This window comes from Tachyglossus aculeatus, chromosome 9 (assembly GCF_015852505.1).
Source record: "Tachyglossus aculeatus isolate mTacAcu1 chromosome 9, mTacAcu1.pri, whole genome shotgun sequence".
NCBI lineage: Eukaryota > Metazoa > Chordata > Mammalia > Monotremata > Tachyglossidae > Tachyglossus > Tachyglossus aculeatus.
In genome coordinates, this window is record NC_052074.1 from 43,260,780 (window position 1) to 43,283,186 (window position 22,407).

General features: G+C 43.9%; 1 protein-coding gene across 4 annotated transcripts; it reads right to left on the reverse strand.

Annotated features, from left to right (window-relative positions):
- Window positions 1-595: 595 nt before the first annotated feature.
- NMI (N-myc and STAT interactor) lies at window positions 596-17,960 on the reverse strand. Of its 4 annotated transcripts, none has more exons than XM_038751590.1 (10): window positions 17,859-17,960; window positions 16,157-16,204; window positions 14,183-14,260; window positions 12,219-12,371; window positions 12,044-12,127; window positions 7,801-7,963; window positions 5,714-5,820; window positions 3,618-3,804; window positions 2,621-2,727; window positions 596-996 (listed from the first exon to the last, which is right to left on the reverse strand). In XM_038751590.1, exons 2-10 carry the CDS (start codon window positions 16,196-16,198, stop codon window positions 796-798), a joined length of 1,122 nt encoding a protein of 373 aa, XP_038607518.1. In that variant the 5' UTR covers window positions 16,199-16,204; window positions 17,859-17,960; the 3' UTR covers window positions 596-795. The 4 variants fall into 4 exon arrangements, with proteins under 4 accessions (XP_038607518.1, XP_038607519.1, XP_038607520.1 ...); XM_038751591.1 differs by lacking the exon at window positions 17,859-17,960 and adding an exon at window positions 17,141-17,481; XM_038751592.1 differs by lacking the exon at window positions 14,183-14,260.
- Between the last annotated feature and the right edge of the window lie 4,447 nt (window positions 17,961-22,407).

Genomic DNA, 22,407 nt, shown 5'->3' on the forward strand with positions numbered 1-22,407 from the left:
GGATTAAGATTGTGAGCCCCATGGGGGACAATCTGATCTCCTTGTATCCCCCCAGTGCTTAGAACAGTGCTCAGCACATAGTAAGTGCTTAACAAATACCATCATCATTATTATTATTACTATAAATATACCATTATTCTTATTTCTGTAAATAAACATCAACACCTTTCCCTTGAATGTCTTCACCTAAGCTTTATCTCCTGGTAAACCTAAGCTTTATCTCCTCAGCACCCCAGACTGGAAACCAAGCTATACACTCACTTTCCCAGTGAAGTAAAATTTGGCTGCACCCTGCTTTTCACAAAAAGGAATGTTATGCCAATTTTGGATGGAAACTGGATTTCACCATAAGAGACATCTGTGGGCTGAAAAAAGACCCCAACAACAAAGAAAGCTCATCTTGACAGGCTGCTCTCAAACCTCTTCTTTCTCATCACTAAAGATATTCCTTCCCAATACGCATCCTGTAGCCTGGATCTGGGTTGATGATGCTTATGGTATTTGTTAAGAGCCTACTATGTTTGTGAGTCAGGTATCCAGACATCTAATTTGAGAAAGACAGAGACTTTAATGCAGTACATTGCCTAAAGAGGCAGCTAATATACAAAGATACCAGACATAAATGTCAATCCCTTTTATTAAAGGACCACCAAATGATTTTCATTTTGTCTTTGAGCATAAAAAGAAATTAGACCATTCTAGATTTGTTATTCTAAAGAGGGAAAGACCTGCAGTCTTTTTAGTCCAGAGTTCAAACGATGGTCAAATTACGCGTCCCTGATCAGCCGTCTGACTTCAAACGCTTTCCTGTGTATCTTCCTCAAAATAGACGGTCAGAGGCCGCTTCAGAGCACACTTGACAACTTCTACCTCGCCTCCCCCGTTTCTCTCCTTTTGAAAGTGAATATGAATCAGATCCTCCAGGTCTTCTTCTTCCTCCTGGATGTCTTTCAGACCAGTCAGAAGGATCGTTCTCCTGGAAATCCCTTCAAATACCTGCCAGGAAGAAAAGACAACAGGCATGAGTTCCTCACTCTCTGGCTGTTTGCACAGAGACATAGTGGAAGGAACGTGGGACCGAGAGACAGGAAACGTTAGTCTTAATAATAATGATGATGATATTTATTAGGGGCTTACTATGGGCCGAGAAATGGGGTTAAGCACAGGGATAGATGTGAGAAAATCAGATCAGACACAGTCCCTGCCCCACATGGAACTGGCAGTCTACGTGGGAGGGAATTTTATTCCCATTTTACAGATGAAGAAACTGAGACTTAGAGAAGTTAAGTGACCTGACCCAGGTCACACAATAGGCAAGCGGCAGAATTGGGATTGGAGCCCGGATATCCTGACTCTCTGTCCTATGCTCTTTAACATTGGTGCCGCTGCTATGAAGCTCCTGCCCCATTTCTGACCAGGGTGTCCCAGCCTCAGTTGTTGGTGGGGCACACAGGGTTGGGGTAATAATAATAATAATAATAATAATAATAATAATAATAATAATAATAATAATAATAATAATAATAAGCATTTATTAAGCGCTTACTATGTGCAAAGCACTGTTCTAAATGCTGGGGAGGATACAGGGTGATCAGGTTGTCCCACGTGGGGCTCACAGTCTTAATCCCCATTTTACAGATGAGGTAACTGAGGCCCAGAGAAGTTAAGTGACTTGCCCAAGATCACACAGCAGACATGTGGCGGAGTCGGGATTTGAACCCATGACCTCTGACTCCAAAGCCCGTGCTCTTTCCACTGAGCCATGCTGCTTCTCTTAATAATAATAATATTATTATTATTATTCTCATAATAATAGTAATTATGGTACTTGTCAAGCTCTTACTGTGTACCAAGCACTGCTCTGAGCACTGGGGTAGATACAAGTTCATCAGGTGGGACACAGTAGACAATATCTCGTCTTCGCAGGGTTCCAGATTCCCACGGGGACAGGGAAAGCCTTTTCCTTCCTCCATCTTTCCCTTTCCTCCTTTCCCATTCCTCTCCCCGCTCTAGATTGCAAGCTCCTGTGGGCAGAGGACTTGCTTACCAACTTTATTATTCTGGACTCTCCCAAGCACTTTGTACAGAGCTCTGCATGCAGTAAGCACTAAATAAATAGAAGTGATTGATTCCTTCCCCTCCTTAGCTCCTCTTCCCCCTCAATTCTTTCTTCCTTCCTCACCCATATTTTCCTTCCCTATCATACAAAACTCTTCCCATCGAAACTCCTCCCAATACCCTAACCCCTGAATCAATGCTCCACCCGCCAAGTCCACTCCTCCAACCCCCAAATTGAAAAGTTGGGTCCCCCCGGTAAATGCCATGTAAAATAAGAACTCCAGCGTAGGCTGAAAGATATAACGCTCAACTTTCTCAAAGAAATCTGTGGCCTATACACCTTATCACTGCAGTTTGTTTGCTTGAGAAAACCCAACTTCAATTTTTCTTCCTAATAAAGGAACATTGGAGTTTCCTATAAGTGGTTTATGAGTGATTTAAACCTTCCCTAAAAACAGCCACTAGCCACTGCTAGCTGGACAGAATTAAGTTGCTTTTTATTAGTGGCTACTGCCTTTTTAGTTCACAATATGGGAAAATTTTAAAAACAAAATGACTTTACCTGAAACTTTTCCAAGCGTGTTTCCGTATATGGAGAAACAGTAACTTCATAGCAGTTTTCATTTGTTTTGAGAGGGTAGACTTTATTTCTCAAAATATTTTCAGTGACTAGAAAGATTTAAAAAAATGCCAGTTACCTTTGTCTAGCACATTTAATGATGCAGCTTACCCAATCTGTTCTGATTCTCTCATCCCCAGAGGTGGTTCATAAAATTATCACTGCAAGTGGTTTTGATTTAGAGGGCATAATGAAAAGTAATAGGGAATCGTCCAAAAATTTCTACCCTCCCTACAGAAAATATATACTTAGATCAACCTGTTGTTTCATCTCTGCCAAAAAAAAAAACCCTGCCCAAGAGAAAGCTTTCCTTCCCCATTCTTGAGTTAGCTACAGCAGGACATGCTCAAATTAGACATTAATAAGAACAGTTAATGGGCTCCAGGCCACAAAACCATGGGAGACCGTCGAATCTCCTTCTCTGGAAACTGTTAATCATCTGAAGGAGGAATGCTCAGCCTGAGAGGAAGGACAGATTAGTTCCACGTGGAGGATTCTCTCCCACCCTTGTCATTCCATGGAATCTGCTAAATTTGCCCAAGGAGCACATTCATTGTTCACTACAGCCGCTTTACACTTGAAAACATTTGCATTCGTGTGGGTAAAAAAACGGTCCAAGACCCAGCTGGTTTGATACTCGGCCACCCGGCTTGTCTTCTCAACATGGAGATTAAATAGAGACAAGAAGAGTCCTCCTAAAACCAGCCCGCCACTGTTCTTTTAAAGCTGGGCCACAGAACAATTACCGGACACCAAGAAACCAAGCCAGACGTTCTAGTTCCGGGACGGCAGGGAGGGAATTTGGCTAAGGTGGGGAAAGAACAAGTCCTGAGCAAAAGGAACCACACACGGAGTCCCTTCAGGGACTGGAGACGTACTAAGTGGAGACACGCTAATGTAATAAAAGTCTTATCCACATGCCAAACAACTGCCCTCGTACCTCCTGCCTCAAGGAACGTGATGACGGCAGTTTGGGACCGGGGATCGTAATCCACACTTTTGACCTCGCCTCCGCCTTTGCGGGATTTACAGAAGCTCAGTTCGAGTTTGTCTCTCATCTGCTCTCTGGGTAACAACTTGGGAATGTTGGAAACGTTGATCTTCTTTTGAGAAACCGTTACGTGGACCTGGAAATGAATGAATTTCACTTGCATGAGCCATTTGCCTACCAGCTGCGCTCGCACCAATCAATCGTATTTATTGTATTAATTATCATATTAATCGTACCAACAGAGATGACCCAATGCATTATATAATTCCAAGGAGCTTTGAGCTTGGATCCCGCTTATTCTTACACACAATTCACCACTCTACATAATTGCCACATATCATCATCGTTGTCGTCATCAGAAGTATGTACTGAGTGTCTAATAGGTTCAGGGCATGGAAATGAGCACTAATGCTGTATAAACGAGCACGTGTCTGCAGAGTACTGTATCATTCGTTCAGCATGGCTCAGTGGAAAGAGCCTGGGCTTTGGAGTCAGAGATTATGGGTTCAAATCCCAGTTCCGCCACATGTCTGCTGTGTGACCTTAGGCAAGTCACTTAACTTCTCGGAGCCTCAGTTACCTCATCTGTAAAATGGGGATGAAGACTGTGAGCCCCGCATGGGACAATCTGATCACCTTGTACCTCCCCAGCGCTTAGAATAGTGTTTTGCACATAGTAAGCACTTAACAAATGCCATCGTTATTATTATTATTATTATTCATTCAAGCGTATTTATTGAGTGCTTACTGTGTGCAGAGCACAGGACTAAGCGCTTGGGAAGTACAAGTCGGCAACATATAGAGACGGTCCGGGCAGACAGACAACAAAACAAAACATCAGAACATCATAGTGAAGCAGCGTGGCTCAGTGGAAAGAGCCCGGGCTTTGGAGTCAGAGGTCAGGGGTTCAAATCCCGGCTCTGCCAATTGTCAGCTGTGTGACTTTGGGCAAGTCACTTCACTTCTCTGTGCCTCAGTTACCTCATCTGTAAAATGGGGATGAAGACTGTGAGCCCCCCATGGGACAACCTGATCACCTTGTAACCTTCCCAGCACTTAGAACAGTGCTTTGCACATAGTAAGCGCTTAATAAATGCTATTATTATTATTATTATTATTATTATTATTATTATTATTATTATCAAGAGCCTATGGCTTACAGAGCATAATGAGCACCTGTGTGTAGAGAACTGTACTGAGTGCCTGCTGTGAAATGAGGACTGTACTCAATCAGTCCTACTTATTGAGCAGTCCCTGCGTGCAGAGCATTATACTAAGAACTTGGAAGGGTACAACCCAAGAATTTAACAGACATATTCCCTGCCCACAGTGAGCTTACAGTCTACTGTGGGCCAAACAAGTACAGAATCTCTTGTCTTATGCTGTCGAGTCGTGTCCGACCCATAGAGATAACATGGACACATCTCCCCCAGAATGCCACAACTCCATCAGCAATCGTTCTGGTAATGGATCGGTAGAGTTTTTTGGTAAAAATAGAGACGTGGTTGGCCACTGCCTTCTTCTGCGCAGTAAACGTGAGTCTCCACCCTCGACTCTCTACCACGCCACTGCTGCCCAATTTGTACATATTTATTCTATTTATTTTATTTTGTTAATATGTTTTGCTTTGTTGCCCGTCTCCCCCTTCTAGACTGTGAGCCCGCTGTTGGGTAGGGACCGTCTTTATATGTTGCCGACTTGGACTTCCCAAGCGCTTAGTACAGGGCTCTGCACACAGTAAGCACTCAATAAATATGATTGAATGAATGAATGAATGAATGAAGGTGACTTGTAGCAGATTGCTTCCACTCGCTAGCCACTACCCAAAGTAGGAATGGAGTGGGTAGACTTCTGCTTTGACTCTCCCTCCCATAGCTGCGCCTGGTAGAAACTCCCCAGGTGCGATCCTGAGAGGGGACGTACAAACAAGCACCCTACTATATTAAAAGTTCAGGACCTGGTCTCTTCCCTCAAAGTGCTTACAGTCTAAAGTCTCCGTGTGACTTCCTTAGAGGAAAGAAACGAACTCTTTGCTCTTCGGTTACCTGAAAAGTGACACCTGTTTTGAGTGGCACAGGCTTAGCCTCCAGTTCCACCGTTCCATTCTCCAAGTTCACGAGATGTTTTCCCTTTTTGATCATATTTTGGGCCACTGAAAGGTAATTTAGAAAGTCTTAAATTCCTTGATGTTAAGAGGGCTTTGGAAAACTTTGATCTCAAAGCCATCTTTTTCTCATGAATGTGTTTTTTTTTTCCTGTGGGAAGAGAATTTTTGTCCCAAGGGCTGAGCACTGTCTCTGGAGTAGGAATGATTTTCCTTAAAAAAAACATATTTCCCCAGCATTTTGACAATATAAGGATCAGTACAGCTTAAAGACTCCACGCCAATTATACACTCCTCAACCTTCCTACACTCCATTAGATTGTAAACTCCTTAAGGGCAGAAATCCTGTCAACTAATTCTACTGTGTTCTATTGTGCAGTTCTCTGCACAGTTTAGTCACTAAATACAAGTGATTGATTCATTGATCCTTTTTTCCCTTGTTGACCAATACTACTAAGCATCTTGGCAGTAGCTTATCTTACAGGATAAAAGGCTGGAAATGAATTATAAAGTTAGTACTACATTTACCCTACACAATTTCATTGAATTATACTTTGAATCAACATTATGTCTAGAGTTCACGGACTGTGACCTTCTGACATGGATTACAACTTTGGTTTTCCTTAATGAAGATGCAGAATAACAAGGAAGTTCAGAAGGGTAGCACTAGTCATGAATTTTACCACATTAGAAATTAGACACAACTAAATATAGGAAGGTTTTATTTTTAATTTATGAATATTCAATCCATTAATCAATCCATCAATCAATTGTACTTACGGAGCACTTAATGAGTGCAAGGCACTCTAATAAGCAACTTGGGAGAGTACATTCCCTGCTCACAATGATTTTACAGTCTACAAGGGTAGATGGACATTAATATAAATAAATACATTAAAGATACACACATAAATGCCATGGGGCTGAAGGAAGAGTGACTAAAGGGTGAAAATCCAAGTGTAAGGGTGTTACAGAAGGGAGTAGGAGAAGAGAAAATAAAGGCTTAGTTGGGGAAGGCCTCTTGGAGGAGGTTTAAATAAGCTTTTGAAGGTGGGGAGAGTGGTGGTCTAGCTATCATTCTTATCAAAAGCAAATATTCTTACTTAAATCTTGTCTTCTTGTAAAAATACAGTAGGTTCAAGAGTTAGTTGTGGACAGCATATGTGTCTATCAACTGTGTTGTATTCTCCCAACTGCTTAGTACAGTGTTTTGCAAATAGTAAGCGCTCAATAAATACCATTGATGATGATGAAGAGTTTGGTTAAATTCAGGGCTGGGTTACTAGAGAAGAGCTAGGGATGTTAGGTGGCAGATTGGAAACGATGAAGATAGCTTTGGCCTACCACTTAGTTCCTCCAAACTCTTGCTGCCGTGGAGACAGACTCAGGGCTGGCTGGGCCGATAATCTGCCCCAGAAATGACATATGTTCTTATGACAACAAGCATGACATCACACCACCCTCAACCAATTTTCTAGGCTCTAAAGAAGTTTCACTACGGCCTCGGGCTCCTTTATGTTTAAGTCCCAAGTAGACCAAATGGATTCTGGAAAATGAATCAATCATTTTTTGATTGATACTGTACTGTACTTGGGGGAGTACAGTATAACAGAGTTGGCAGACATATTCCCAGCCCAGAAGGAGCTTAAAGTCTAGAGAGGAGTTTGCAGTACAGAGAAGAGCTCAGAGTCTGGAGAGGAGCTTAGGGTGTAGAGAAGTAGCACAGCCTAATGATAACAGCATTGGATTGGGAGTCAGGGGACGTGGGTTCTAATCCCGGCTCTGCCATTTGGCTGCTATGTGACCTCGGGCAAGTCACTTCACTTCTCTGGGCCTCAATTACCTCATCTGTAAATGAGGATTAAGTCTGTGAGCCCCATGTGATACAGGGACTGTGTCCAGCCTGATTACCTTGTGTCTACCCTAGTGCTTAAAACAGTGTTTGGCACATAAGAAGCATTTAACAAATACCATAATTATCATTTATTATTATTATTATTATTATTATTATTATTATTATAGCCATACCTTCTTCTGCCTCAAAAGTGATGAGGGCTTGTCCTTCCTCCAGTTCATACGGAATCTGGGCTCTCACTTGGAACAAGCAGGAGATATCTAAAACCCTCTTGTCATCCTTGGAGATCTCAAATGATGTAAACTTCATGTCCTTTTCGGGGATATCCTCTTTAATCTAATCCAACCAATACAAGACATGAATCAAATTTCTACTAGAGATCTCTATTCTCAAATTAGATCATCAGATCCAGACTCCCACTTCTGCCTCACCACTCCTCCCAGTGCTCTGTCCAATGTGTTGAACCTCTCGAAGAGTGAGATTTTGGCTGCCTGCCTCGAAAAGCTAAACTGCTTCCCCACAGCCAATCATTCGATTCATTCACTCATTCAATCATATTTACTGAGTGCTTACTGTGTGCAGAGCACTGTACTAAGCGCTTGGGAGAATACAATATAACAATAAACAGTTATATTTCCTGACCACAGTGAGCTTACAGTCTAGAGAGGTAGTGCTCAGCCCCACTTCGAGAGTTGTTTTCTTTAAACTGCCTGAAGGACATCTCAGGCAAACTTCAATAATCGGCAGTTAGGTGTTTCTAGATTCTTGGCCCTCAGTGCCCTGTTCTGGCAAGTCAGGCGAATATAATAATAATAATAATAATAATAATAATAATAATAGTATTTGTTAAACGCTTACTACGTGCCAAGCACTGTTCTAAGCACTGGGGTAGATACAAGGTGATCAGTTTGTCCCACTTGGGGCTCACAGTCTCAACCCCCATTTTACAGATGAGGGAACTGAGGCCCAGAGAAGTGAAGTGACTAGCCCAAAGTCACACAGCAGACAAGTGGCGGAGCCGGGATCCCTAATACTTCTATATTTCTCGGTTTGGACTTAATCTCCCTTTCAAGATGCCAGCCCAGAAAACAGACTCCCTCCCCATCCCACCGGCTACCCTTTCTCATGGTGGACGGAACTGGTCCTCAGCCGATTTTCCAGCCTTCCCACTGCTTCCCTGTTGGCTCTCCAGAAAATGGAGGCTATAGGGAACTCACTGAGACCCTCAGAGATTTCACAGGATAGTCTGATATCTGGTTTATAGATCTCTCTCTCTCTCTTTCTCTCTGTGTTTCTCTCTCTCTCCCAACTTTCTCTCTCCTCCTTACCCCTTCCTGCTGCTGTCTCATTTCTTCCTTCTGGTGAAGAACCAGGAATCATGTTGAGAGAAGGAAGGATATGAGAGATGCCAAGTCCCTTTCCATATGCTCCAATTTGTCCCTATTGGGGTGAGTGACAAAAGCCTGTCTCTCCTCGAGGGGTTTGTAATAAGGATGCCCCCTTTCTCTCCACCCAGTTTTCTCAGTTCTATGTGGCTGGGCCCACTGGACTTTATCCTTACCCTTTTTTTTTCTCCCATCTTTCCATCCTGCTGTCGTTTCTGTCTCGGCTAATTTCTTTGCTCAGAATTTTCCCTTCCTCTTGGCTTCCAGATATTCTGCTCCCTTAGATTCTGGTTAACTCTGGCTTCTACCTGCTTGGAATTCCCCTCACCCTTGGCGGGTATTAGTGTCCACAGTATGAATTGAGCACCTCCTGAGGAAAGAGCACTGAACTAGGGCCCTGAAAAATACAAGAAATAAAAGAAGTCATCCTTCCTTACAGCTTTAGAGACACACACCAGTCTCCCCTGCTACAGTGAAAGTTTTGGGTGGGCAGGGAACGTCTCGTGCTTTTATTGTACTTTTTCCAGGTTCTTAGTACAGTGCATTATACCGAATGGGTGCTCAATAAATACTATTAATATTATTACCAGTACTACAACTACTACTACCAAATTAAGAGAAGCAGCGTGGCCTAGTGGCTAGAGCACGAGCTTGGGAGTCAGAGGACGTGGGTCCATTCATTCATTCATTCAATCATATTTACTGAGCGCTTACTGTGTGCAGAGCACTGTACTAAGCGCTTGGGAAGTACAATTGGCAACATATAGAGATGGTCCCTACCCAACAGTGGGCTCACAGTCTAGAACTGGCCCCACCACTTGCCTGCTGTGTGACCTTGGATAAATCACTTAACTTCCCTGTGCCTCAGTTACCTCATCTGTAAAATTGGCATTGAGACTGTGAGCCCGACATGGGACAACCTGATTACCTTGATATCTACCCCAGCGCTTAGAACAGTGCTCGGCACACAGTAAGCGCTTAAGAAATGCCGTAATTATTACTTATTATTATCACTAAATCAAAAATAATATAATAATAATAATAATAATGGCATTTATTAAGCGCTTACTATGTGCAAAGCACTGTTCTAAGCGCTGGGGAGGTTACAAGGTGATCAGGTTGTCCCACAGGGGGCTCACAGTCTTAATCCTCATTTTCCAGATGAGGGAACTGAGGCACAGAGAAGTGAAGTGACTTGCCCAAAGACACACGGCTGACAATTGTTAATTTCCCTTTATTTCCTATCTACATGCTCCTTAGACCTGATCTTCCATTCCTCCTGTAGAACTCCCACTAGCTCCAGTGGGATTTTAGAGCACTGTAAGATCAACCTTTTGGAAACAGCATGGAAACATTCCAAACATTCCAAATAGAGCAGAGGGCCAGGCAGAAATGGGCAATCACTCAATGTCTCTCAAAAGTTTCCATTTCTTCCAGACTTTGGAAAATGTTAATCCTGCCAGAAAGACGTGGAATTTAAGTCAAGGGGCCCAACTCTACCTATCTATTTCCATATTCCCTCTTGGAAGGTTTGAGACAGCTCCAGAGTTTGAGCACGATGAACTGATTTGGCCAAAGTGGAGGGAGAACGCAAACGGCGTGAAACCGAAATGCAAACGTAGAACTCCACATATTAATCACATCTCCTCCAAGAGGCCTTCCCTGACTAAGACCTTATTTGCTCTATTTACCTTCCCTTCTGCGTCACCTGTGTACTTGGATCTATACCCTCTCAGCGTGTACAGTGCTCTGCACACAGTAAGCGCTCAATAAATATGATTGAATGAATGCGATATTCACCCCATTCTCAGCTCCCCAGCTCTTACGTGCTGCGTCCTTACACTCTGCCATTTCTCCTCTCTGTAATTTATTTTAATGCCTGTCTCCTCCTCTAGACTGGAAGTGCCCGTGGGCAGGAATCATGTCTTCCAATATATTGTATCATATTGTATTATATTACATTACTTGGTACAGTGCTCTGCAAATCGTAAATGCTCAATATACACCATTGATTGATTAAATCTCAGAGTCATTCAGAAATCAACTCCTCACTCTCGGCTTCAAGGCTGTCCATCACCTCGCCCACTCCTACCTCACCTCCCTTCTCTCTTTCTCCAGCCCAGCCCGCACCCTCAACTCCTCTGCCACTAATCTCCTCACTGTGCCTCGTTCTCATCCATCCCGCCATCGACCCCCGGCCCACGTCCTTCCCCTGGCCTGGAATGCCCTCCCTCCGCACATCCACCAAGCTAGTTCTCTTCAAAGCCCTACTGAGAGCTCACCTCCTCCAGGAGGCCTTCCCAGACCGAGCCCCCTTTTTCCTCTCTTCCTCCCCATCCCCCCCGCCCTACCTCCTTCCCCTCCCCAAAGCACTTGTGTATATTTGTACCAACTAATTACTCTATTAATTTTACTTGTACATATTTATGACTATTTTGTTAATGATGTGCATATAGCTAGAATTCTATTTGTTCTGATGATTTTGACACCTGTCTCCATGTTTTGTTTTGTTGTCTGTCTCCCCCTTCTATACTGTGAGCCCGCTGTTGGGTAGGGACCGTCTCTATGTGTTGCCAACTCATACTTCCCAAGCACTTAGTACAGTGCTCTGCACACAGTAAGCTCTCAATAAATACGATTGAATGAATGAATGAATGAACAAAGAATACCGTTCAGGATTGCTGTGTTCCCTCTAGTCTACCGGGGGAATACAGTGAGAAGCAGCATGGCCTAATGGAAATAGCTCAGGCTTGGGAGTCAAAGGACGTGGGTTCTAATGCTGACTCCACCACTGGCCTGCTGTGTGACCTTGCGCAAGTCATTTGATTTCTCTGTGCCTCAGTTTCCTCATCTGCAAAATGACGATTAAATGTCCATTTTCCATCCCACTTAGACTGTGAGCCCCAGGCGGGACACAGACTGTGTCCAACCTGATTAACTTGTAACTACCTCAGCATTTAGAACAGGGCTTGAGACAGAGCAAGCATTTAACAAACATAATAATAATAATTATAATACCAATAAAGGGTACCTGTAAATCGACCTTGTTCTTTTGCAAATCAGTTCCACAGCTCTGCCTTTCGAGCTTTTGTTGGCCTGTTTTATCATTGGCTCTCTGAAAAGTAAACAGAAACCATCAAGCGTGGCAGATACTCCTGAACAAAGTGTGGCTGACAAATCCGCTCGTTTTAAGGTTTTCTGTCTACCTGCTTTTCCTCCTGGTGAGGCCTCTCCTTACATCCTTTAATTTCCTCCTCTAGTTCTGCTAGTTCTTGCTCCGCCTTCTTTTTCTCTTCATCGGCAGTGAGTTTCTCGAGAAGTAGCTGTGACTTTTCTCTTTCGGCGACGGCCACTTTTTCCTTAAAAATTGTCAACCGACATGACCTAATTCTTCTGTGATCTCCCAAAAGCCCCTCAGGCCAAAAGCATCTGGGAGATTCCTCTTCTTGGCAGGGGCCACCCAGCTCTGGACAGGCCCAGCCCCAACCCCGAGGGCACCCAAGCCTGGCCCTAAGGCACCATCTCCATCACCATCTCCATCTCCTGTACCACTGTTGGGTGGAGACCGTCTCTATATGTTGCCAACTTGTACTTCCCAAGCGCTTAGTACAGTGCTCTGCACACAGTAAGCGCTCAATAAATACGATTGAATGAATGAATGAATATGTATATATGTTTGTACGCATTTATTACTCTATTTTATTTGTACATATTTATTCTATTTATTTTATTTCGTTAATATGTTTTGTTTTGTTCTCTGTTTCCCCCTGCTAGACTGTGAGCCCACTGTTGGGTAGGGACCGTCTCTATATGTTGCCAACTTGTACTTCCCAAGCGCTTAGTACAGTGCTCTGCACACAGTAAGCACTCAATAAATACGATTGAATGAATGAATGAATATGTATATAAGTTTGTACGCATTTATTACTCTATTTATTTTATTTGTACATATTTATTCTATTTATTTTAATTTGTTAATATGTTTTGTTTTGTTCTCTGTTTCCCCCTTCTAGACTGTGAGCCCACTGTTGGGTAGGGTCTGTCTCTAGATGTTGCCAACTTGTACTTCCCAAGTGCTTAGTACAGTGCTCTGCACACAGTAAGCGCTCAATAAATACAATTGAATGAATGAATGAATATGTATATATGTTTGTATGCATTTATTACTCTATTTTATTTGTACATATTTATTCTATTTATTTTATTTTGTTAATATGTTTTGTTTTGTTCTCTGTTTCCCCCTGCTAGACTGTGAGCCCGCTGTTGGGTAGGGACCGTCTCTAGATGTTGCCAACTTGTACTTCCCAAGCGCTTAGTACAGTGCTCTGCACACAGTAAGCGCTTAATAAATGCGATTGAATGAATGAATGAATATGTATATATGTTTGTACGCATTAATTACTCTATTTTATTTGTACATATTTATTCTATTTATTTTATTTTGTTAATATGTTTTGTTTTGTTCTCTGTCTCCCCCTTCTAGACTGTGAGCCCGCTGTTGGGTAGGGACCGTCTCTAGATGTTGCCAACTTGGACTTCCCAAGCGCTTAGTCCAGTGCTCTGCACACAGTAAGTGCTCAATAAATCCGACAATGAATGAATGAATCTCCAACCTTTTGTTTTGAGCCTGAAAAACCCTCATTCTGACTTTGAGGCGGTGCCTCAGTTTAGCAAGACTGGCCCAGGGACTGAAAGCACCAAACTGGACAGTAAGGAATAGATGAAAAGAAAAGAATCCAGAAAGCCAACACCCAACAGAAATACTACACCAAGGATGCACCAACAGACACAAAGACAGGCAGAGAAAATGAAAATAAGGAAACTCACAGAGGAAGATGGACACACACACACCCCTGCATATGGAGGGACCCCTACATACAAGAAAACCAATCTACGCCCATACAAGAAGACTCAAAAACCCGGGAATCGCACAGATTCCCGGAGAGAATCCAGAGAGAGTAACAAAGACAGAAATGAGGACATGAACCCAGAGAGACAAAGGCAGACCTCTCACCTGCAGGGTGGATTCTTTCCTAGATATAACACTGAATTTCTACAGAACAATTCACTTGAGGCCCTCAAACTGCACTCAAGGGCAAGCGGACTGATTTGTCTTTTTTTTTTTTTCTAGAAGAAAAACTTAGTTCCAAAAATTGCATTCTTTACATACCCGCCATAGGGTCAATTCTTCTCGAAGTTTTTTTATTTCAACCGGGTCGTCATCTAACTGTGTGTGATCTTGCAGACACTAGGTAAAGGCCCAAAACCAAAATGCTAATTTAAGCAGAGTTCAGAAATAGTTGGAAATTCATAAAATCCATGTGTCATCTGCTCAAAAGACTATTACATCAGGAAGCAGAAAAATAATTCATACCATACAAAAATGTTCCTCTAGTGCAGACAATCACCTGACAATTGTTATGTGCATTAATCCTACACCCATTAACAGTGTATTTGTCGGCTTCCCCTTCATGATTCCCCACATCACTATTGTCAGTTTCAGACTAAAAGCTCCTAGATCACGGGCAGAGATCCTGTCTTTCTGTTTTGTACAGCCCCACGCATACTCTTATTATTATTATTATTATTATTATTAATAGCATTTGTTAAATGCTTACTATGAGCCAAGCACTGTTCTAAGTGCTGGGGTAGATACAACTTAATCATGTTGGACACAGTTCCTGTCCCACATGGGGCTCACGTTCTTATCCCCGTTTTACAGAAGAAGTAACTGAGGCACAGAGAAGTGAAGTAACTTGTCCAAAGTCACAAAGCAGATATGGAGCAGAGCCAGGATTAGAACCCAGGTCCTTCTGACTCCCAAGCCCTCTCTATCCTCAAAGCCACGCTGTTTCTCCACTTAACGAATGCACTTAGGGATAATAATGTGGATGTTTCAGATCAAAATTACCTTCTCCACTGATCTCAAGGCTTCTTGTTCCTTCTGCTGCCTTGATAAAAGGCTGGGATTGTTAGTCTTTAGTTTAAAATAGACTTCATTTTCAATACCTTGTATTTACACCAGAGCTTAGAGCAGTGTGTGGCACATAGTGCTTAACAAATACCATTATTATTATTATGTTGTTGTTGTTATTACATAACGCATTAATAATCCCAGCTTTTCCATATGTCTGCTCCGTAACCATGGGCAAGTCACGTCACTTCTCTGGGCCTCAGTTACCTCATCTGTAAAATGGGGATTAAGAGTGTGAGTCCCCTGTGGGACAGGGACTGTGTCCAATCTGATTACCTCGTATTTACCCCAGAGTTTAGAATGGTGCTTGGGACATAGTAAACGCTTAACAAATACCATAGTTATTACTTATTATTATGTTCTTGCTCAGTCCTTATTTCCTCTTCACCATCAAGACTCAGGCTGTCCTTCACCTCACCCCCTCCTACCTCACCTCCCTTCTTTCCTTCTCCAGCCCAGCCCGCACCCTCCACTCCTCTGCCACTAATCTCCTCACTGGGCCTCGTTCTCGTCCATCCCGCCGTCGACCCCCGGCCCACGTCCTTCCCCTGTCCCGGAATGCCTTCCCTCCGCACATCCACCAAACTAGCTCTCTTCCTCCCTTCAAAGCCCTACTGAGAGCTCACCTCCTCCAGGAGGCCTTCCCAGACCGAGCCCCCTTATTCCTCTCCTCCTCCCCATCCACCCTACCTCCTTCCCCTCCCCACAGCACTTGTATATATTTGTACAGATTTATTTCTCTATTTATTTTACTTGGACATATTTACTATTCTATTTATTTTGGTAATGATGTGCATATACCAATAATTCTATTTGTTCTGACGATTTTGACACCTGTGTACGTGTTTTGTTCTGTTGTCTGTCCTCCCCTTCTAGACCGTGAGCCCGTTGTTGGGTAGGGACCGTCTCTATATGTTGCCAACTTGTACTTTCCAAGTGCTTAGTACAGTGCTCCGCACACAGTGAGCACTCAATAAATACGACTGAATGAATGAACTTTCTGGGGTCACCCCTCACCCCAGATTTCTGGGTGCCGTACCAACTTCAACAAACAGTCCCAAGTCTCTGTTTCCTCCTTGTCATTCATTCAGTCGTGTTTACTGAGCACTAACTGTGCTGTACTAAGTGCTTGGGAGACTACAATCCCTCCGGACACAGGTACCTACTTACGTCACGGACCGGTTTCAGTGACTCTGGGTCTGTGGAATCCATCTGAACCTGGAGAAGGAAAACAGAGAGAAACTGACTTCGTCCCAGCGTTTCTCCAGGAGACGTGGCTCTTGGCAACTATACATCCTGGAAATCCCATCCAAGGCGTTTTCTGGGAAAAAATACTTTAATGGAACACATCATATCATTTTATGATTTTGTCCAGCTTGGAAAATGCATTAGGAATGAAGACTAAGAGAGTATTTGAGCACGTCCTTCACTGAGCACTTATTATCGTGACTATATAATCCCATGTACGCCCACATCAGTCCAGCTGCATTAAGTCCCATCCCCTGGACTTCTCTGGATTGCATTAAAACCCACACAGCTGATGAGAAGCAGTGCGGCCTAATGGATAGAGCCCGGGCCTGGGCGTCAGAAGGACCTTTGTTCTAATCCTGGCACCCCCACTTGTCTGCTGTGTGACCTTGGACAAATCACTTCACTTCTCTGTGCTTCACTTACTTCATCTGTAAACTGGAGATAAATCCTACTCTTTCCTACTTAGGTCCTGAGCCCCATGTGGGACAGGGACTGTGTCCGACCTGATTAGCTTTTATCTACCCCAGTGCTCAGAACGAGGCCCGGAAATTCAATCAACCGTACTTATTGAGCGCTTACTGCGTGCAGAGCACGTATATGAAACAGCGCGGCTCAGTGGAAAGAGCCCGGGCTTTGGAGTCGGAGGTCATGGGTTCAAACCCCGGCTCTGCCAATTGTCAGCTGTGTGACTTTGGGCAAGTCTCTGTGCCTCTGTTACCTCATCTCGAAAATGGAGATTAAGACTGTGAGCCCCTGTGGGTCAACCCGATCACCTTGTAACCTCCCCATGCTTAGAACAGTGCTTTGCACATAGTAAGCGCTTAATAAATGCCATTATTATCATTGTTATTATTAAGCCCTCAATCAATACTATTAATTGATTGACTGATTACAGTACGTTACCTTGACTGAAGTTTCCAAGTCACCAAGTGTTTCTCTGCTTCCCCTTTCCTTCCTTCCTCTTCAACTCAGCACCTCCCCCAAGCCGTGTCCTACAGCACCAACCTTGTATCTCGCCTTTAAGAACAGTGCTTGGCACATAGTAAGCGCTTAACAAATACCATAGAGAAAGAGAAGAGAACCTCTGCATCACCCTTGGAGCAGGAAGAAGCTCACACCCATTAAGTTCTGTTTTAACTGCTCACATAATGTCTCTGATTTGGTTGCTCGCAATTTGAATCTGCTGTTATTGCTCGTTGTAATACCTCCTTATTGTTCCGGGTGTCTGCCCTCTCTAGTTTTGGGTTATCGACCCCTTCTTCCACTTCCCAAGCGCTTAATACAGTGATCTGCACACCGTAAGTGCTCAATAAATACGATTGAATGAATGAATGAATGATCAGCAGCAACTGGATTTAATCCAGCACTTCACACAGTGCTTGGACCCTAGGGCAAGACTAATAAATACCATAAATAAACAGGTTTCCCCCCCTGCTTTACGCTTCTGGTTTCTGAAAACCAAACTTTGGGACTTGGGACTCACTAGTAAATTTAATGTCCAGCCCTGGGCACATCCCAAGTTCAGCCAAGGAGGATCAGGTCTTACCCCAAGTTCAGCCAAGGAAGATCAGGTCTTTTCTTTCCACCCTTCCCTCCTTCCCCTCTGATCTCTCCTTCCTACCTCGGAGCCTCCGCTGGTCTCGGACTCTGCCTTCACTCCCACTTACTGCTGGCCGGCCCCCGACCCCTGGATTGTGATGGGTGCGGGGATTTAGAGGCAGCAAGTTTCAGGATCTTGAAACCAAACAGTGGGACTTGGAGGGCAAGCCTCTTTCAGTTTCGTTTCGTTTGGAGGCTGAATCCACACCCTCAGCTGGCCTAGGAGGAGGGGCAGAGGGGCATTCATTCAGTCAGTCGTATTTACTGAGCGCCTACTGTGTACTAAGCGCTCGGGAAAGTACAGTAGAGCAATAAATACAGACAATCCCTGCCCACAATGACCTCATGGTCTAGAATAATAACAACAACAATAATAATAATAACGGTATTTGTTAAGCGTTTAGTATGTGCAAAGCATTGTTCTAAGCGCTGGGGGCATACAAGGTGATCAGGTTGTCCCACGAAGGGCTCACAATCTTAATCCCTATTTAACAGATGAGGTAACTGAGGCCCAGAGAAGTTAAGTGACTTGCCCAAAGTCACACAGCTGACAAGTGGCGGAGCCGGGATTAGAAACCATGACCTCCGACTCCCAAGCCCGTGCTCTTTCCACTGAGCCAGGGATGGGGATAGAGATGCAGGCATGGGATAATAATAATAATAATTGTGGTATTTGTTAAAGTGCTATGTGCCAGGCACTGTACTAAGCGCTGGGGTGGATGCAAACAAATCAGGTTGGACACTGTCTCTGTCCCATGTGGGGCTCACAGTCTCCATCCCCATTGTACAGATGAGGTAACCGAGTCACAGTGAACTGAAATGGCTTGCCCAAGGCCACACAGCAGACTCCTCACTCTCGGCTTCAAGGCTGTCCATCACCTCGCCCCCTCCTACCTCACCTCCTTTCTCTCCTTCTCCAGCCCAGCCCGCACCCTCCACTCCTCTGCCGCTAACCTCCTCACTGGGCCTCGTTCTCGCCTGTCCCACCATCGACCCCCGGCCCACATCCTCCCCCTGGCCCGGAATGCCCTCCCTCTGCCCATCCGCCAAGCTCGCTCTCTTCCTCCCTTCAAAGCCCTACTGAGAGCTCACCTCCTCCAGGAGGCCTTCCCAGACAGAGCCCCCTTTTTCCTTTCCTCCTCCCCATTCCCCATGCCCTACCTCCTTTCCCTCCCCACAGCGCCTGTATAGATATTTGTACAGATTTATTACTCTATTTATTTTACTTGTACATATTTACTATTCTATTTATTTTGTTAATGATGAGCATCTAGCTTTACTTCTATTTGGTCTGAGGACTTGACACCTGTCCACGTTTTGTTTTGTCGTCTGTCTCCCCCTTCTAGACTGTGAGCCCGTTGTTGGGTAGGGACCATGTATGTTGCCAACTTGTACTTCCCAAGTGCTTAGTACAATGCTCTGCACACAGTAAATGCTCAACAAATACGATTGAATGAATGAATAAACTCCTGACCTTCCGATTCCCAGGCCTGTGCTCTATCCACTAAGCTACGCTGTGCCATACTGCTTCTCAAGTATTGTGGACTGTGGACAAGGGACTGTGTCTGATATGATTATGTTGTATCTAACCCAGAGCTTGGCACAATATTGTTAAATAAATAAACACAGAACTGGGCAGGAGATGGTTCTAAATCCTGGTCTGCTGGGTGATCTTGGCTAAATTGCTGAACCTCCCTAGCCTTAGTTTCCTCACCTGTAAAATGGGGATTAGGATCTATATCTGATCTCACTATCTTGAATCTACCCCAATGTTCAACACAATGCTTGGCCCATAGTAGGTTCTTAATAAATACCATAATTAAATTAGATCTTTTCCAGGTGTCATCGCTTTACTTCAACACTGATTCAATTGCTTTTCCACTGTTTGTTTGATGCCTTTGGATTAATCTGTTTCTCAGAAGGTGTAATGAAGGATCAAAAGTTGCCCAGAGATTGAAAATGAACTTTTGCATATCTGACTTTACACTTGGAAGCCCATATCCACGGAATTTCTGACAGTTCACAGGACAAGTCCAGAAAGAAAGGAGAGGACACTTCATTGTGGGCTTTTTTTGAAATCTCTCCAAAAAAGCTGGAAAAGATGAGAAAGCTTGTTGACTTCGCTCCCTCCAGCCCCACTTAGGCAACTTTCTCAGATTTGTTGTGTTTGTTTCATGGTGATGATAGTAAATAAATGCTTCACTAGGTGTGAACTTTTTACCGTGAATATAAAAGCAACTGGTTTATTTCAAGCACAGCAGCCTCTGGAGTTTCATCCAGAGATCCAACCCTTAGCTCTTGCTCCCCAATTCACTTCACCAACTTCAAAAAAGTGTCAGTAGGACCAGGTAGCCCAAGCAGCTACTTTAGAAAATTGTTAGAATTGAAACAAAGGTGATGGGGGAAGAGAGAAAATGGGATGGAGGGAGGGAGAGGGGTGACAGAAATGGGGTAGAAAGACGAGAGATGAATGAGAAGTGGGGGAGTGAATGAGAGATGGGAAGCAGCATGGTGTAGTAGCTAGAAAACAGGTCTACAAATCAGAAGGTCATGGGTTCTAATCCCAGCTCTGCCACTTGTCTGCTGTGTGACTTTGGACAAATCACTTCACTTCTCTGTGCCTCAGTTACCTCATCCATTAAATGGGATTGAGATTGTCAGCCCCGCATGGGACAGGGACTGTGTCCAACTTGATTTGTTTGTATCGCCCCAGTGTTTAGTACAGTGCTTGGCACATAGTAAGCGCTCAACAAATCCCATTATTATTATTAGCAGGAAATCAGCGGAGTAGGAGGGAATGAGCTGATTGAACGTGTTAAAGCCAATGATGTGGATAATAATAATAATAATAATAATAGATGGGCAATCACCTGATGTCCTTGAGAAGTGGAGAAATGTTGACTGAGTATTTTTTTAGAAAAAATGATCCGGTCAGGAGAGTGAAATAAAGACTGAAGTGGAGAGAGGGAGGCAACAGGGAGGTTCAGTGAGTGCTCAATAAATAACATTGACTGAAGTCCTTGGTTTAGCATAGTAGCAGTTTGAATGGAGAGGATAGGGCAGATTTAGCGATGTTGTGAAGGTAGAACTAACGGGATTTGGTGACAGGTTGAATACGTGGTTTGAAAGAGAAAAATGAGTCGAGGTTGAGTGAAAAATGAGTCAGAAGCAGTGTGGCCTACTGGATAATAATAAAAATAATAATGGCATTTGTTAAGTGCTTACTATGTGCAAAGCACTATTCTAAGCACTGGGAAGATATAAGGTGATTAGGTTGTCCAACGTGGAGCTCACATTCTTAATCCCCATTTTACAGATGAGGGAACTGAGGCTCAGAGAAGTTAAGTGACTTGCCCAAGGTCACACAGCAGACATGTGCTGGAGCCGGAATTAGAACCCATGACCTCTGACTCCCAAGCCCGGGCTCTTTCCACTGAGCCACGCTGCTTCTCGATAGAGCCCAGGCCTGGGAATCAGAGGGACCTGTGTTCTGATCCTAGCTCCACTTGTCTGCTGTGTGACCTTGGGCAAATCACTTCGCTTCTTTGTGCCTCAGTTACCTCATCTGTAAAATGGGGATTGAGACTGTGACCCCATGTGGATCTGTGGCAAACCTGATTAGGTTGTATTTACTAGAGTGTTTAGAACAGTGCCTGGCACATGGTAAGTGCTTAACAAATACCATTAAAAAAAGGATGATGCCAAGGTTATGGGCTTGTGTAATAGGGAGGATAGTGGTATTGTCCACAGTGATGGGAAAGTCAGGGGAGGACAGGATTTGGGTGGGAAGATGAGGAATTCTGTTTTGGACATGTTAAGTTTGAGGTGTTGGTGATGGTATTTTATTGAGTGCTTATAATGTGCAGAGCACTGTACTAAGTGCTTGGGAGAGTACAATACAATAGAATTAGCCCATAATGAGTTTACAGGCAGGAGAAAATGTGAGACTGCAGAGAAGGAGGGGTAGATTTAGTAATTATCCATCTAGAGTTGGTAATTGAAGCTGTAGAAGTGAATGAGTTCTCTAAGGGCAGGGGTGTTGATGGAAAATTGTGAGACTGCAGAGAAGGAGAGGTAGATTTAGTAATTATCCGACTGGAGTTGGTAATTGAAGCTGTAGAAGTGAATGAGTTCTCTAAGGGCAGGGGAGTTGATGGAAAATAGAAGGGACCCCAAAACTGAGCTTTATGGGACTCCCACAGTTAGAGGAAGGGAGGCAGAGGAAGAGACTAGGAAAGAGATGAGAGCGAGTGGCCAGAGAGATAGGAGGAGAACCAGGAGAGGAATTACTGTGAAGACGCACGAACCCCCTGACTTGCCCATCAGGGAAATGAGCTCTCTGACCTCATCTGAATCCCAGACACAGAAGTAAGAAAAAAGGGCCCATGAGGTCATCATCTCCAGAGCCCAAGACCTGCATCCAACAGCGCAAACGTAGTGTGTCTCATAGCAATCCAGTAGGCAAGAAGTATTAAAACCCACAAGGGAGTTGGGTGGCGGGGCTGGGAGAAGCAGAGCAGGGATCACCCTCTGCAGATCTGGGAGGGTGGAAAACTTCCACCTCCAAAAGA

Coding starts and splice junctions, on each gene's coding strand:
- NMI (XM_038751590.1), bottom strand. CDS start 16,198: ATGGATTCCACAGACCCAGAGTCACTGAAACCGGTCCGTGAC. Junction 12,372..14,182: donor AAGAATTGACCCTATGGCGG/GTATGTAAAGAA, acceptor ACAATTTTTAAG/GAAAAAGTGGCCGTCGCCGA. Junction 12,128..12,218: donor CTCACCAGGAGGAAAAGCAG/GTAGACAGAAAA, acceptor TTTACTTTTCAG/AGAGCCAATGATAAAACAGG.